The 17,828-nt window shown below is 37.6% G+C and overlaps 1 protein-coding gene and 1 long non-coding RNA gene across 7 annotated transcripts; one reads left to right on the forward strand and one right to left on the reverse strand.

Annotated features, from left to right (window-relative positions):
- The first annotated feature begins 1,830 nt into the window (after nt 1-1,830).
- On the forward strand, nt 1,831-4,000 carry LOC113296901 (50S ribosomal protein L28, chloroplastic-like). The gene is made up of 2 exons (XM_026545263.1): nt 1,831-2,160; nt 3,538-4,000. The coding sequence occupies exons 1-2, from the start codon at nt 1,944-1,946 to the stop codon at nt 3,768-3,770; spliced, it is 450 nt and encodes a 149-aa protein (XP_026401048.1). The 5' UTR covers nt 1,831-1,943; the 3' UTR covers nt 3,771-4,000.
- A 1,052-nt stretch (nt 4,001-5,052) lies between these two features.
- LOC113296902 lies at nt 5,053-10,405 on the reverse strand. 6 transcript variants are annotated; one of them, XR_003333195.1, is made up of 10 exons: nt 10,202-10,405; nt 9,887-9,960; nt 9,636-9,705; nt 9,415-9,497; nt 8,608-8,718; nt 8,274-8,349; nt 7,671-7,917; nt 7,363-7,588; nt 6,933-7,063; nt 5,053-6,266 (listed from the first exon to the last, which is right to left on the reverse strand). It is a non-coding gene; the product is annotated as an uncharacterized LOC113296902 (long non-coding RNA). The 6 variants fall into 6 exon arrangements; XR_003333190.1 differs by lacking the exon at nt 7,671-7,917; XR_003333194.1 differs by having other exon boundaries at nt 7,363-7,917.
- Between the last annotated feature and the right edge of the window lie 7,423 nt (nt 10,406-17,828).

A 17,828-nucleotide genomic window follows, 5' to 3' on the forward strand; every position in this document is an offset into this window, starting at 1 on the left:
TACTGCTGCTGCCAATGTGCTCCTTTCTACTACTATGCTGCTATTTCACTTGCACCAACTGTTGTTGTGTCAATCTGTATGCTTCTTGTTCTGTCAAGACTTGGTTTATGTTGCTTACTTCTATCTGCACCAGCTCATCATGGCATTGTTACACTGCAAGGTATGAACTGATTTTCAACAACTGTGACTACTACTGCCATCAGATAAGTGATTCTTCTCCTAGTTACTTTAGCTTCATATTGGGTTATCACTGTCGTTGTTTCTGCACCAACAACTACAGCGCAGTTACCAGTATCGTTACCAGTTACAGTTCTTCAACACTGCACCTTGGTTCATCTATGAGTAGGGGACTATACATAAGTAGGTGTTATTCTCTTTTTGCTCCACCTGTTTCTCAAATGTTGGCATTCAATAATTAAAGTTCATTCATGGAGCATGTGAGTGTGGTTACAAAATATAGTGGTGCAGGGTTTCATTAAAGATTACAGGGGTCACAATTCTTTTTTGGCATGTTATCTCATTTATCTGCCCCAGCTGTTGCTGCATCGCTATTACACTTGCGACGTCTCAGGTATGAGCGGCTTCTGTAGTGTTGCCACAACGCCTACCTACTACAACTATTACTTCTATTCGCATCAAGTACTGCTACAGCCCAACTGCACCTCCAGTTTTGTCTCCCTTATGTACTATGCTACTCTCTTGCTACAGCTTTTGCAGTTTATTATCTTCCAAGAGTCCTGCGAGTGTGTGTCTGGCTCGTGTTTGTCATGTGCGAGTGCAATCTCAAGTGGTCTTGCAACCCACTAGAGATTGAGGGAGGGTAATAACAGAGTATACTGTGAGTGTGTATCTGGCTCGTGTGTGAGAGTGTTGGCCAGTGTGTGCAGCACACGCGAGCAATGTAAAGAAAGAATGAGAGATCGAGTCTGAGTATATATTGTCATCCATGTCCTGTAAACAACAATCTTTATCTTAATCAATTCATTGATTCAAACCGTCTCAATAAAATGTAGACATTCGATTTATCGAATGCTATAACTTCCTGGTTTCTCTGGAAAAACCGATGTCTTAAAGTTTTTGAAAATAAAAACCAAAATGTATATTCCACAATATATTTCATTAAGAGTATGGTAATGCAATGTTTAGGAAAAGATACTGCTCCAACAATACAATATAACCAATCTTGGTCTCCTCCGCTAGAAGATGAGCTTAAAATAAATTTAGATGCCTCTTTTGATTTTAATACTTCTAATTTTGGTGTTGGTTTAATTATACGTGATTCAACAGAAAACTGCGCGGGCATCAGAGGCAGATTCTTCAATGGAGGAATAGATCCAGTGCAAGCTGAATGTCTGGCCTTGAAAGAAGCTATACAATGGGCCAATGAAAAAAGCTTGTAGAAAGTAACTTTTGAAAGTGACTGTTTAAATGTAATTAACTCTGTTAGGCATGCCACCTCTTCTGTCCACTGGATGAATCAAGGGATTGTAGAAGAAATAAGGCATTTGCTTACTTCTGTTTCTTGCGTTAGCGTAAACTATGTTAAAAGATCTGCAAACAATGGTACACATGTAATCGCAAACAAGTCAAGAACTGACAGGTCTTCTTTTGAGTATCATTGTAACATCCAGAAATGTTTATTAAGGAAATCAGAGATGATCAATCTGTTTATGTAAAACATCTTAACCAATACAAGAAGTTTGTTTGCATCAAAAAAAAAAAAAAAAAATTCCCCTCCAGAGTGGTCCCTCTCTTGTGTACTGTAAAAATGGGCAGAGTAGCCTTATAAGAAAATTGGGTGCAAATAGCGGTACCTTGCATTATCTCCTCCTCTCTTGTGTACTGTAAAGCTTACAAAGAAATGCAAAGAGAGTTTGGATAAGAGATAAAAAGAGTGAGAGCAAGGGAGAGAAGAACATCATCAGTAGAAAGAAAAAACAACCATGGCAACGGCAGCATCAGGGCTTATGTTGACCGGTCTTCGCTTCAGTAAAATAGACACATCTTCTTCTTCTACATCTGGGTCTCTGAAACTTAGGGTTTCTTCTGATTTGACATTCTTGACATCTCAATTGAGTGGCATTAAGTTATCCACTGGTGAATTTAGTTCTACAAATTCTGCTACACCCATTTCTTATGCTCCTCTTAAACCCGTTGCCCGTAAGTTCTCTTTCTTTTCTTCCAATTTGGTTACTAACTCCACTCTTCTCTGGAAATGGGTTTGTTTTTGTCATTTGCTTATAATTTCAACTACATTATGTAATTTTTTAGTGGTTTCTCTTGTTATTTACCATTTCGATATTCAATTTGATGGTGGGTTTTTTGAGAAATTCGTTTAATTGCAGTATAAAAGCCAGACAATTTGAGTAATTAGAAAACACGGTCTATGATCAAGGATATGAGAATTCTTCAGTCTGTAATGAATGTTATCAGCATAACTACTTATAAAGAGTTTCGTAATTTGTAATTTGTTGTCTGTTAAATCGCCAGAATAGTTTTAGGTTCTAATGCTTTTTGCCTTACTTGGGTGCATTACTACTACTTTACTATGCAGGGTATCAGATAAATATCCAATCTTGTACCCTAATAGAGTATCGAATTAGTTTACTTCTATCTTTTCTTAAAATCTTAAGCTAGTGTGCTGCTTACCCGAGCCAATACTGTGTGTAGGAGTGAATCCTATATCTGGTAATACTACAAAACATATTGCAAACCATAAGTTTTGCGCTTATTGAGTAATTGGCGAATAAAGAGTCATATAGTGTTTGACATTGTTTCATTATTTTGAAATATTAGTACCTCTTAGTTTCCTGTTAACTTTGGGTTTTGAAGATAGAGTTGGATATAATAATCCGATGGAAAAGAAAGCGTGAAAAGCAGAATACAGAATAATTTAAGTCTGTATAATAGAAACATGTTGGGAGAAGTATGCTTGAAAAGTTTTAGTACTTGAAGTATATGGTTCTGACTGAATATTAGAAGTTTATGAATGAGAATATCCTTTAGAGATTAGTATAAAATGATTGAACATTATGTCTTCACTACGATAATAGTTTGATAGAATGTCAACAGTTTGATAGAATGTCAACAACTGATACTACAAATGGTTAAGTTAATGTGTTGTCAAATTGCGCAGTCAAGGTATTCTATGAAATGGGTGATAAATGATTTTGATGCACATGCTGTCATGGTTAAAAGAATGCTTGAATTTCATTTCCAGGCTTCTTGTTTGGTTTCAGTATGTTTACTAGTTTAGCGTCCAAATACCTTTTCCATCCTTCTCAGCATGATGAAGGTTGGGAATAAAATGAATATTTAAGATGATAATTTTATTATGATAATAGTATATTTACGAGAAACTCTGCATAATCTATATAGAAATGTGACCGAGGAATTCCAATCCAACTAACCTTGAAGTATTTATTTGGATCCTTCAAACTGCACGGATCTTATTTATTGGGTTGAACCAAAGGAGTTTTGTAATTGTCTGTCTCTATTGAGTGATTAATTTTTGTTTATGAATTGCATTTCTTTCAGGCCGCATATGTCCTTTCACTGGGAAGAAAGCAAACAGGGCAAACAAAGTCTCATTTTCAAACCACAAGACCAAGAAGCTGCAATTTGTCAACTTGCAGTACAAAAGGGTGTGGTGGGAAGCAGGGAACCGTTATGTCAAACTTAGATTATCAACCAAGGCATTGAAGACAATTGAAAAGAATGGCTTGGATGCAGTTGCCAAGAAAGCTGGAATTGATCTTCGAAAAGAATGACTTTAGTGAATACCAGTTTTCTTTTTTCCTCTTAGAAGTAATTACAATTTGGTTCTGAATTTGTTCCCTGTATTTGTGTACTTATTTTCTGGCAATTTCATGTTCAATCCACCTTTATAGCCCTGTCAAAAGAATCACTCTGTGGTTGACTAACAGACAATCGATGGTTTTGTATGAGGTAGGAATCAAGTTTTTCTGATGTTTATTCAATTTTCCTTTCTTGCAAGGAACATGCTGTGTGTACATCTATTTCAAACAGAGAGTTTTTTCAGCTGGCTACTTCCTGTTAGAGTTGTGTTAGGGGGTACGCCACATCCAGGCTAGCTACTTGCGTTCATCTATGACGTCTACCTAGCTAGATTACCATCTAATTTAAAAGCGAAGTCATTTTAATTCAATAAATTAGTTAAGAATCTAATTTCACAAAACTAGTACATCTGGGAGATGAAATGCTCTTCAACAGGAAAAAAAACTCTCTTAGAAAAGTTTCCTAGTTGTAAATTGGTCGTATATACCTGGGAACTTGTTTCACAATGTCGCTTCATCACCAAATGCCTGCTAATGCTATCCATTTATCTTAAACTCCAGAGACAGTGAAACTTTACATAAGTCTCCACATGGAATCCCCCTCCTGATAAACCTCTCTTATTCAAAATTTTGGTTGCTCTTCCATCCTTTGGGTTATATATGACCAAAGCCTCCTCCTCATCACCAGCATATCTTCCCCCGTATTGTTCAATCTGCAGTAGAATCTCGCCCTTTTTTAAATACTCCATCTTTTTCAAGCACTGAACTGACCGAGAAGATGTAAATTCAATGAGTGTAGGAATTTTATAAAGCTTCATCCAAGATTCTCTGACTCCATAATCCATCATCATCCATACTTCATAACCACCATTCACGCGACTACTATAAAGCATGCATAGGCACCTATGCAAAACATTGACATGACATCGACTACAGACTTCTCGTGTGTCCAACTAGTCGCAATTCTTACATACTTGTAATCTTGACTTAATTCATCGTAACCAAACCCATAACTTGAGCAGCTGGTAGTGTAGTTGATTTTGGTGTTACTCTATATTCATTGGTAGTTGGATTCCAAACTATACCATCACGATCAAGTTTACTTACGCAAACCAATCCATTTGAAGAACCCGATATTACATCATATATCGAACGCTCGAGTGGATAACTAATTCTGTCGAGTGTATGTGACAATAATGCTGATGAACCATCATATTCTAAAGTGTAGAGGTTTGTGCCGTATTTTACTAGGATATTATCATTAAATTCATTAATTAGATAATTAATGAATATTGATGCATGATTACGCAGGAGGAGGACATACTGCAGACTGAAAACATATCTTGTTTAATATTATCCAGACCTACTTCTGATTATAAGGGCATAATATTAACGAAACCTTCATCATCTGATTCGCATAATATATTATATACTTGAGGAGTGTAGTTTGCAGCCTTAAAATTCTCAAGATCATAAAATCTTCCGCCACGATCAACGAAGATCTTCCGCGGAGAATCTGCTATCTCTTTCACTATGGACCCGCAGTCTATGGGAACTGAGTTGATTTGAGCCACATCACGCTTGAAGTCCTGAAATCAATCGTCATATCTATTCCCGCAGGTTTAAGCCTCAGATAAAAAATCTCGATGTCGTCTAGGTCGGCCACAACGAAAGGTGCATCTGCAAGCCCAACTACTGCAGCATAAGTCATGCCAAAGACGGTTGTTTCCTTGGAAGGAAGATTTCCTTGAAATTCATCCTTTTTATGAATCTCAGCACCACCAAACGGATAACTACGGAGTACAGATATGTATGTCCATTTTTCATGAACATTGCAGACAAAGTTCTTTAGCTCTTCGCTACGGGCACTATCCCTGGTTTGCACCAAATGGAATTGGATATTCTGTCTCTTTTCTGCACCCACCTTGATGGGGGAATGCAAATGGAAGTGCAAGAGAGGCAGCCTGTTCTCATCTTCAACTCGAATGAAAGCTTTCTTTACATCTCTGTACAAGAAATGAAAACGGATATCGGGACTGGAGGTTGTATAGATGAACCCGTTTGCAATCGATCAAAAAAAAAAGATGAACCCGTTTGCATGGACTTCAAGGGTGCCAGGAACGGCCTCTCCACCTTGTTCTCCTACTTCTGGAAAGATTATGAGGTCAGCTAAAGTTATAACATTAGCCTTTTTCTCCATCTGCAGGCTTTTGTTTTTTGATATTACAGTTCTTCTCCCTGACTCAATCCCCATAAAAATTCTCCATTCATTTCTTCTTTGCAAATCGAGAGCAAGTCTTGCCTGAGTAAGCATGCGCTCAACTTCCACTTCGAGTGAAGAGGCACGCATATACTCCTCCACTTCCTTGTCAGTATATTTAGGGCCCGGATACCTTTCTATGCCTTCTTTCGTGGCCTCAAGAGAACGTTCGGTTTCAATTGAAAAGTGATGTGAAGCCATATCTGCGTCTGGAAACAGAAGAGGACATAGAAGACTTAGTAACAAAACCGCGGGAACTTCCAAAAAAGCAGAAGAGTATGAATTTCCTAGACACAGACACGTGTACACAAGAATGAGGCATGATCAAATAGGGTATGCAATCAATGACTGACCACGATATAGTGAGGATACTAGCTAGGCTACTTTCTAGATTTATGATGATTATTGAACAGAAATTATACTGAAACTTGAAGAAACTTTATTAAACTAAGCATAATTCGAATAAACTAAGTCTCAACTCTTTTCGACAGCAAAAACAGAAAACACTGGGATATCGAATTTATCCATATACTAGTGTCTAACCCGTGCTTTGCACGGGCTGAAGTTTATACTTGTGCCTGTGGGCGCAAGTTTGGTCAGAGTCTCAAAGATATAAACCCCCAACATGGTTTTCTTTTTATACATGGTTTTCTTTTTATGCATCATCAACATTGTTGTCTTTTGATTCCTTTTGATTGTATTTGCTGGTGTCGTAGCAACAGTTACGAAAGTATCTCACATATGAACGAATAGAATAAAGCCCAATCGGAATGTGATTTATTTTTCTCAGTTGTAAACATTTTTATCCTTAAGTGGGATAAGAGTTTGTTTGTCACTAAGCAAGCATTCAGTTATGATATAAAGAACATACTGACCTCTTTCGATTTTCTTTAATAATATATGCTAGCTAAAATGTTCCTCTTATGTGTAGTTATTGATCCATTAGGCAGTCACCTCATAGACGCTCGTATCAAGATTGAATGTAAAAAGGCTCGCTCATCATCTCCTGCAATAACAGAAATAGTAAAATTTTAAGTAACCTAAACATTTTCCTGGGGTTCTTTTCCAAGATCAATCACATATGATAGTACACTACTTTATGTTGACAAAACAGTTTTTGGGCAAGAGTAGAGAAAGTGGACATTAGATGTTAGAATCATGTTACGATCATCACTATGAAGCCAATCATATGAATTCAAGGCCATACATAGCATCTTAAACTTAGTGACAGTAACATGCATATGATGCACTTTCAACTATACTACCTAACTTGAATTTCAACTTTATAAAGAGATGGATTAGTACCTTTCTGGATTGTTCCGTGATTGCTGGCCTACTCGTGTTGTTTGTCGGTTTAACAAAATTAGAATTAGATGTTGCTGACTTCTTGCAAGCTTCTTTGGCAGAGCCTTCAAAGAGTGTACAAAGAGGAAATCAATTGGACAACCTTCTCTTCGTAAACTTCCGCTGCTCTTCTTCTTTTTGAAGAACTTCGAGATGGAACTGTCTTTTATGGCCCTTCAGATCCTTCCTAAAATCAAACATATATCATAAAATGACTTGTCTTAAAAGAGAAACGGAGTAAAGCTAGAAAGAAAAAGAGAAATCCTGACCCTATTTTCACAATCATAATCATCGAGAACAATCTTATCAACAGGAAATTTTCTTCTCTTAACATAAACATCTACCCTATCGCTACCGTGTATCTCTATATTAACTTTGAAACAAACACTCAATTCATTAAGAAAGTGGTGGCCGCCAAATATGTAGGTGACAACCAAGTTGGATTGACAAATTTTCTCTAGGAAGTCATGTTCACTCTCTCTTTTGGATGTGTTGATAGCACCATTTTTGTTGTGGCTGCAAGTGAGAAAGAAGTGATACCAACATTAACGATAAGCACTGGCATCTTACAAAAGCTAACTCTTATTCATGTTTCTGTATGAAATCAGAGTTACACGGAGTGGAAGTCCTTTTAGGTTTTCTGAAAAATTACGCTTATTTTTGGTTCATATTTATCTTAAAGAGTTCATATACCTCAATGTCTAATATTATTTTTTACAATTGAATGATCGTAGGAACCCCTGCAAAAGGAAGATAATTTTGAAAAATAAAAGAACAAATAATCTAGAAAACTAAAAGGAGGCCAGATCATCCATTGAATTAACGTTTTCTATTGATCTGACATAATCTGACTCAAGGAAGAGACTATTAACCTGTAATAACAGTGCTACTGAGAGTTCTGTTCATATGTTCAATGGCCCTCTCCCTAGTTGGAGCCGAAACAATAGTCTGAAATAAATAATTTAAAAGAAAATGAGAATCAGCTTAAAAAAAATGTCTTATGATTTTGGAAAGGAAATCACAGTTGTAATCAAAAATTTCTGACCTCAAGATGGCAGTGAAAAAGTAGTAAAGCAATGTATATTACTTGGTGCAAACAAACATGGATGCAAAAACTCATGTACTCTTATAGATAGCAAGTACACCCCAAAAATGGTTGCTGTGGTTACGGGTAAATAAGAATGATGAGTAAAAATTCAAAATGACCTTTCCGAGTAAGGAGTTATAGACTCATAGCTTTGGGGAACCACTTAATCTTGATAGACATGGCTATCCATTTTCACAGGTGGCCGAGATCCAAGAATGTTATTATCCTCCCTAATCAAATTGAATTAAGAAAATATTAGCTCTAAGAGAAAGGTAATGAAAATTGTGGTGGCTGGTGCGACTGAATTTTAAGCCGTCAAACCAATATAACAATTCATTACAAAAACTCATGCATATCAATCCCCTAACAAAGGAGACTTTAGCTATATGATATTGCCGCAAAGAATGGTTCTTAAACTAATCTAGCAAATACTCCTGCATGTCTTCTCATGATTCCTTGTTCTTGGGCATTTATTAACATTTTGTTGTTTGTTGTCATGGTTATATAAGAATATGCGATGCCTGCAGTGGTAAACACTCTGAGGCAATTTCCGTAAGACATTTCACTATGAGGTACCTATTGAAATGTGTATCACTTAGAAGTAACTAATCTGTCTAAAGTTTCAAATTCCTAAGTTAATAAATGAAAAACTGCTATTTTAGCATGAATCAAACTATTGATAGAGCACATATATAAAGGAAAATCTCAAGCATCAACCCTATTATATCTTTATTTAATTTTTTCATACCATAAAGCACATTAGGCATACATGTTCCTGGTATTATCTCAGGTCCATGATAAGGCGAAGCTCCGTAGATGTAAATTTCACATGTACACAAAAAATAATTCTAAGCTAAGCCATCAGATATTTGATCATAAAAATAGCAATATAGAAAGCATAGCTCATAAAATTTCAAAAAGTTTACCATAATAAATTAATAATGTTACTCCGCAAATGCCACCAAATACTATCATTAAGCGAAATTCTATTCTTATAACCTCATCAGACCTGTAATAGTAGGGAATATTAACATTAGCATACGTACAACGGTAAGGGAATACCAAACACATACATATTGTGACTGAAGTATCTAATGGACAAAAAAACTGAATAGCAATGACATTTGAACTCGAACACAGGACATACATGCAAAACATTGAAAACTTCACAGCAACAATCCAGCTCATACCTGATAGCAGATAAATTATCTTTCTCACTGTATGCAGATATGGGAAAAGCCTATAAGATAAACTAAAACAGGAGCATATAATTCTTTTTAAAATAAAATTATATAATGGAAAGCATTCTACAACAACATATCATTTATGAGTCGCAGTTAATAATCAATGGATACAAAGGGATTTTCTCAACTAATTCTACAACAACATATCTTTGACCTGCAACGTGTATGCAAGTAACCCCACTTTCTCCTCGCCTTTCATAATTGATTTATAAACCAACATTATGATGCCTGCAAAGAGATATGAAGACCCGAATTAGATCGATTTATTTTTAAGGGTCGATTCTAAAATAAACAGCAGGAAGTGGAAGAGTGATCTTAAGCTGTTTAGGGTTTCTGATTAGGTTTATATTTAAACAATGTGAGATGATCAAAGTTCAAAAGAAAAAAAAAACTTCTGGATTTATAAGAATTCGCACAAATAATACCTTGAGTGGTTAAAAGAAATACCTTGACTGATTAAAAGCAATACCTTTATCGATAGACAATACAATAGTTGGGTTTGTATTTCTGTTTTTTTTCTTTTTTGTACGTGAATACAGTTAACTTATGGTGTGCATCGTCTGTCATTAGGGATGGTAGCAGCATGCTCGGGATTTCGCTGTTCTTTCCGCCATGGAATTTCATAGGATTAGGAGCGAATATGAGAGAAGAAAATCAGGGTTTGGAGATTAGTTTTTAGACGGGGGAGCACTAGGTAATCCGGGTGTCTGACGTGTATCCAAAATTGCAAAAATGGAGACCTCCAATTCTATTGGTCGGGGGACAGGAGCTCTAGAATTCAAGCTTTTGGCGTAACTTTCAAGGCCAGCATTTCGGTCTCAAATTATATATACAATTCTTTGGTGCTGACCTTTTATTGCACGGATACTCCTTCCCTGCAGGATTAGGAAACAACACCCAGATTCCTTATTTCATGAGAACTCTAAAATTTCCATTCCTGATACCTCGGCCATTAATCTTTGCCAGTCGTTACTTATAATCAACGGCACAACCTCACACTCCAACATCAGTTTTCACTGAAATTTAAGTCCAAAAGATAGCAGTCAAAAATTACACCCAAATAGTAACATAAAACGAGTAGCTAGGATTTGCTTGCTCAACTTCATAATTGCGACTGCCTGCTCACTATAAGATCTCTACCACTTATAGGTATTATAATGGTGGGATCTTAAGACTGTAAATAAATTAGGTAATATAGGGTTGTGTTCGGCCGCAAACAAATCAACTCAATGGCAAGTATTTATATATCCTGAGAAAATTTTTGATCCAAACAACTCTGGAGTCGTACGTGGTAACTTCGCTTGTCTCAAGGTTCACTAGCATGACCCAACGTTCTCTCTTATAAATTGCGTCTCGGACAATTTTTCAAGAATTTGGATAAACACGTACAGTCATTTCCCCGTTTGTTGATGGAAGTTTGATTGTACCGTCTTGAATCCAGACTTCCAATAACTCGATCACTTCTTCAATGGGAAGAAGGAAGTTTGAGTATCATTTCCCCGTTTGTTGATGCTGGGTCGAGGTTTGTGCATTTCAGGATTGGTTATCCTTCTTTAATTCTTTTGCAGGATGGGATGTTGGAGAAGCGTTCTTATGTTGTTGTGCCTCGGCTTTCCTCTTGCTCCCTTCAGCAGCAACATTCGTGGAAGGTTGGAGATTGTATTTCTTATTGATCAGGCACCTATTACAGCCTCGAGTTTCTCGCGGTTCCTCGACTTTTGTAGCTTTTTCTCTTTCTAGTAAATCCGGAGCAGTGGTTGCTGACCGTTTGGCTGCTTCATGAAGCTATGAGAAAGTCTGGAATCGAAGGTTCTCTAGTAAGGCTCTGTAGGATGGGATCATTCCGTTAATGCACAAGTCTAAAAGCTGTTGTTCAGTAACATTTGGGTCATGACAATCCAAAGCTTGGACTTTGAATTTTTTTCACATAGTCGCTCAGATGCTCATTGTTCTTCTGAAATATTCTTTCTAAATCAGAGAGAGTAACTTGTTCAGAGACTAAGAAGTATTTCCGGTAGAAAGCATTAACCATTTCTCCCCAATTGGCGATGCTTCCTGGTGCGATGTTGTTGTACCAGGTGTATGCTCTGCCTGTTAGAGACTTGGAGAAGTGTGAACGTTGGATAACATGCATGTACGGACAACATGGTTGTGCTCATGTTCATCCACTGCTTCCAGGAATCATGAAACATGTTCTCGAGCATTCCCAGTTCCATTTTAAAGTGTGAACGTTCGAGAAGTATAGCCTTTCGGGAGAGTAGGTGACGACGAATAGATGTCTTGTCTTTTCCTTGAGCCTCCAAAAGGCGTTCCATATTTTCACGAGCGATGAAACCCGTGGATTCCTTTGCTGGTGGATTTTCTGCAGCAACTTCATCATCTTCCGGAATCTGGATTTGGGAGACGTTAGGATCAGCGACCGAGGATACTTCTTTGAATTTTAATTTCCCTTTCTCTGACTGATGTTGGGGTTGATCTTGTTCAGGAGAAAACTTGTTTGTGAAGTTCTTGAGATGAGCGCATAACTCCTTCTGTGTTGTAGCCATGTCTATTTGATTCTTGGCGAGAATTTCCCGAATCTTCATGAGATCAGTTATGGTAAGTGGATTTTCTCTGATTTCTTCAAGAGATCGACCAAAGAGAGGATTACTTGTTGGTTTTGAAAAAGCGGGGGTCTAACAACACCACCCAATATTTCGCTTAGCAATCTGTATGAACTAACTCCGAAATACTTTGCTAGAGAATCAACTAGACAGTCAGACTCAATCTATATAAAAGTATCTCAAGGAGTTAATATCCCTCTCTTGATTTGATTTTTACTCAAGCTAAAAACAATAGCGAGTCTTTATCAAATACAAGGAATAACTTGGTCGGTACCAAAGACCAATATCCAATGATCAATCAATATCAATCAACAATTAAAGGTCAGATTTCCAATTTATGATCTTAACGCACAACCTGTATTATTTCAATTATATAAAATATAATGCAGAAAAGAAATAACACATACACCAGAAGTTTTGTTAACGAGGAAACCACAAATGCAGAAAAACCCTGGGACCTAGTCCAGATTGAATACACTGTATTAAGCCGCTACAGACACTAGCCTAATCCAAGCTAACTTCATACTGGACTATAGTTTAACCCCAATCAGTCTCCTACCGATCCAAGGTACAGTTGTACTCCTACGCCTCTGATCCCAGCAGGATACTACGCACTTGATTCCCTTAGCTGATCTCACCCACAACCAAGAGTTGCTGCAACCCAAAATCGCAGACTTGATAATAAACAAATCTGTCTCACACAGAAAAGTCTATCAAAGGATAAATCTGTCTCCCACAGATAAACCTAGGTTTTGTTCCGTCTTAAGATATGAAATCAAGGTGAACAGGAACCAATTGATAATCCGCTCTTATATTCTCGAAGAACAGCCTAGATTAATCAATCACCCCTCTACAATCCTTCCTGACTACACAGGCGGTTTGTCGAGGAATCACAAAGTGAGACGAAGATGTTTGTGACTTCTTTATCTTGCCTATCAGAGAACTCTCACGATCTCAAGCCAATCAAAGATTGTACTCGTACGATAGAAGATGCAAGATCAGATCACACAACTACGATAAAAGTAGTATCGGTCTGGCTTCACAATCCCAATGAAGTCTTTAAGTCCTTAACATGGTTTTAAAGAAGAAAACCAAAGGTTAAAGGAGCATCGACTCTAGCGAGCGCACTAGTATCACACAGACGTGTGGGGATTAGGTTTGCACAATGCTAGATGTCTCCTTTATATAGCCTTCAAATCAGGGTTTTGCCTTAGTTACAAAGCAATCCATATTCACCGTTAGATGAAAACCTGATTTAGATTCAAGCTAATATTTCTCAACCGTTAGATAGAAAACTTAGCTTGTCACACACACTTGGGTAGGCGTTTACTGGGTTTGTGAAAACCATGCCCAAACGTGTACGTGTATGTTGGTTCAACATAATAACCCAAAAGGTTAACCATATGAGCATTTCATATTAACCTTGTTCTTCTTCACCGTAACTAGTTCAATTGACTCAAATGAACTAGTTAGAGAGTTGTTCAATTGCTATGAGATCTTATGTAACCACACAAGACACAACTGAAACAAAGATGATTCGATTCGATTGAATCAACTCATGAACTTTATAGCCACGGTTTGCATAAAGCATTCCTTAGTAATTTAAGTTTCATGTTCAGAGCACATCTTTACATCATAACCTCTTAATCTCACAAACAAGTTCGCGGACTTAAGACAACCGGTGGAGTTTTCCAAACTCAGCAGAAAATCTCGGCAAAGAGACTTTCGCCAGTTCGCGGACTTACACGCAAACGAGTTTTTGGAAAATCCCAGCAGAAATTCTCGGTACAAGAACTTCCGTCAGTTCGCGAACTGGGTTCGCGGACTTGGCAAAGCCAATTCCTCCGGTTTCTCTCAATCAACAAAGTTCGAAAACTTCGGATTAAGGAATATATGGTTATGTAATCTAAACTCTCATTCCAATCATTGAGACATTCTCAGAGGATGTTATATAGCCGTTATTCACAGAACGTTTCGCGTCAGAGCAATTCTCAAAGTAATTGAAACTTTTCATGACTTTCGTCACTAGGTGAAGATAAACTTGATCAAAGCGAAACTGTTTACCAACACATGATTTCGAGATATAGATAGGCGAGATATACTCGGCTCGAAATATCATATGTGTATGATCCAGTCTATATAGCATACGACTTTTGTCTCATAAGAAGTAGGAGATAGAAGAGATAGACTTTTGAGTGATAGATAAGTTCAAGTCTCCACATAACTTTTTTTTGATGAAGTCCCACGGTTTCTTGAGTAGATCTTCGTCGTTTTATGATGAATCGCAATGAAGTCCTTGAGCTCAACTACACTTTTGTATCCTAGTCCGAGACTTAGCTATGTAGGCTAGAAATCAAGACTCATAGTTTTGATCACTAACATTGACAAATATGCTTGAGATAGCAATGCATGCGAGGTCGACCGGGCTATGCTCTAACATGTTTGAGGAGGGGTGGTATCAGTAGCGCTACTGTTGAGAGCCGGAGTATGATGCGTACCACCATTGTTGTTGCTAGTGCTAGCACCATTCGGGTTAAGATTTGTAACTGAACCGGACCTAAGATCAACCATTTTGACGAATTTGGATTGCAACCGAGAGATTAGTCTCCCACTGTGGTTTCCAATCTGTTGATGGGGAAAAACGATTAGCTGGTTTTTTAGGAAAGTGTAGAGACTACCGTGCGGACGAGACTCCTCGACCGAGCAAACTGCTTACCTCAAACAGATGCACTACACGGGTGTGATTTTAGTTCGAGATATCAATCTGTAGGACTTCGGCCTAAACCAAGGCAATGGTCGTTCCAGAGTCAATTCAGTCACAAAGACGGAAGAGGGTCGATCTGTAGGAAGAAAGCTGGGAAGTGCGCGAGATCAATGGTGATCAAGGATTATGAATGTGTTGATGATTTCTGCAAGTTTCATGAACCGCTAGGTTCAGATGAAAGATGAGTTCTAAGTGATTGAGTGAATTCTGCTATGTTGAGAGTTATTGAGAGTTCTAGGTTTAGTCGAACGTTGTCTATCTTGTCCTTAATCATGAGTTCAGAGACTTATTTATATTGCCAGAATTTAGACACATTGATCTCCAGTAACTGTGACGGTTGCTCGAGTGAAAGAGTGGGAAAGTGGAAAATCGTGGTTACACTAGTTCCAGGTCGTGCAGAGACTTGGTTGATTGTCCACCCACTACTTTGGTAACTTCCTCAATCGTTTGCATGACTTACTCACATTTCTCATCGTGGATGAATACACGTTCCATAGGCCGCCAGACCAAAACCCTAACTAATATCCCCCCATGTGACAGGATTGATGACTCATGATTATGGAGTCTTCAAGGAAGACGTATATTTAATTAGTCAGTTGTTGACTTGATTAGACAATGAGTCTAAGAATTGTTGAGTCCAGCATGATTGACGAATGCTCTATGATTCATGGGTTAAACATGTCTGCTGGGACATATATATGTATAGTTCTTGAATGAACGTAGAAAATTGAATCAACATGATAAGTATCAGTAGTATGAGCAAATATTGCTCGTCCGAGTGAATATTGCTCAACTAGTGGATTATTAAACATTGATAGTTGAATCAATATTACTAATCACGTATAAGCAAAAATTTCTCGTTTGATGGATTTATTGAATATTGATAGTTGAATCAATATTGATTTCTTGAGCGAATATTGCTCGTATGAACAATTATTGATAGCATGAACGAATAAAATATTAACTAAAATATTGGAAGCTTGATCGAATATTATATAATTAATCAAGATGTTGATTGTTGGATCAACATAAAATTATTAGTGTTTAAACTTGCTCAGAATTAGGGTTTGCAAAGCATTTGGTTCGAAACCCTAATTTTGATCGACTGCTGACCAATTGATGATTTGCTGAAAATCGATCACTGAGTGAAGGAGGGACCGGATACATGGGATGATGGACCGACCATGTAGCTCCCAGATGCTCGTATGAGCAAACACCAAAGTCCTTTGCAGATCAGTTGGTGAAAGGATGATTAAATGCTGGTTTAATCATTTATTAAAATAGTGTTCGTCTGAGCATTAGGCAATAAAACCTAATTATGGAGAGATGAGGGAACGACCAAGGGGTATGAGACCGGCCCTTGATGGTTGTGGGACCAGCTGGTGGTTGATTGAACAAGTTCCAAGTTGGTTGGAAAGAGTTTGGACCCAATATGAACCGCAAAACATTAATTAGGTCAAAATTGTTAAAGTACGTGGGACCGGCTCCTTGCAAGCCTAAGAGCCGACCTTGATCAGTCAAGGTAGAATGCACGTGTCGTCATAATGTCCGTGTCTCAATTCTGAAAAATTTGATATTTTCTGCCGCGCGTTCGAGCAATATTTTGGATTTTTTGAAGAGTTTGATCTTGACTGAAACTCTCGATTTTGCTCGAATGAGATTAAAATAATAATATTTTAATATTTATCATGAGAAGCCTAGTCGGTCATGTGACCATTTGACTTTTTGGGTTTTGGCAGTTTGAGCAATATTTGAGAAAATATGGAAAAACCAGGGTTTTTTCTCAAGCGGAGGAGTTTCATGAGATGAAAGAAATAATAATAATAATAAAATAAGGGATCATAAGGTGTGGGACCGGCCACGGATAGGGCATGGTCGGCCGGCTAGTAGGCCTGGTCCCATGACACCTTTCCCTATTTTTAATTATTTTTCTATTGTATGAAGGAAGTATGGAGAAACTAAGAGTTTTGCTCAAATGAAGGAGTTTTCATGAGATTAGGAAAAATTATAAAATAAAAGGAAGAGGCGTGGGACCGGCCACGACGGCATGACCAGCCGGCCGGTGGGCGCGGTCCCCTTAGACGCCTCTTTATTATTTTATTAATATTATTTTTCTTCCCTATTTTGCATAGCTTTCCTCGTTTGTCCATATTTTTGAGTGCTTATTCGTGCGCTCGGGTGCTCGTTCGTATATTATTGTTAAGTATACTCGCACCATTTTCTCGGGGCTTACTCGGTGGTGGCCCAGATGCCCGATCAGTGAATATTTATTACTAATTTATGGAATTTAGCTGAGAATCAACCATGAAACAGAGTAATGAAATAAATTGAGTATCTATTACTAATCCATGGAATTCAGCTGAGAATCAACCACAGAACAGAGTAATGAGATAAAATAAGTCATCTATTACTAATTCATGGATCCAGCCGAGGATCAACCATGAAACAGAGTAATGAGATAAAATAAATTATTTTCTAGGAATTCAGTTATGAATGTCACACTAGAATTAATCTATGGATTTATCTATACTAGCATGCAATATGTCTAGGAGCGAGTTTATTCGATAATCAAGGTATGAGATAATGGAAGCATCATACTCGTTCTGAATATTGGTCGTGTATAGTCAGGGAACAACAAACAATGTGACGTCCTGAAGACGTTAGCACTCTATACTAGCATGCAATGTGCTTAGGAGCCGTCCAATCATTAAGAGATTCTATACACATTA

Source organism: Papaver somniferum, chromosome 7 (genome assembly GCF_003573695.1).
Source record: "Papaver somniferum cultivar HN1 chromosome 7, ASM357369v1, whole genome shotgun sequence".
Classification (NCBI taxonomy): Eukaryota; Viridiplantae; Streptophyta; class Magnoliopsida; order Ranunculales; family Papaveraceae; genus Papaver; species Papaver somniferum.

Bases quoted from the DNA above. Each gene is read 5' to 3' on its own strand.
- LOC113296901 (XM_026545263.1), top strand. From the start codon at position 1,944: ATGGCAACGGCAGCATCAGGGCTTATGTTGACCGGTCTTCGCTTCAGT. The intron at 2,161-3,537 runs GTAAGTTCTCTT...CATTTCTTTCAG, and splicing joins TCCTCTTAAACCCGTTGCCC to GCCGCATATGTCCTTTCACT.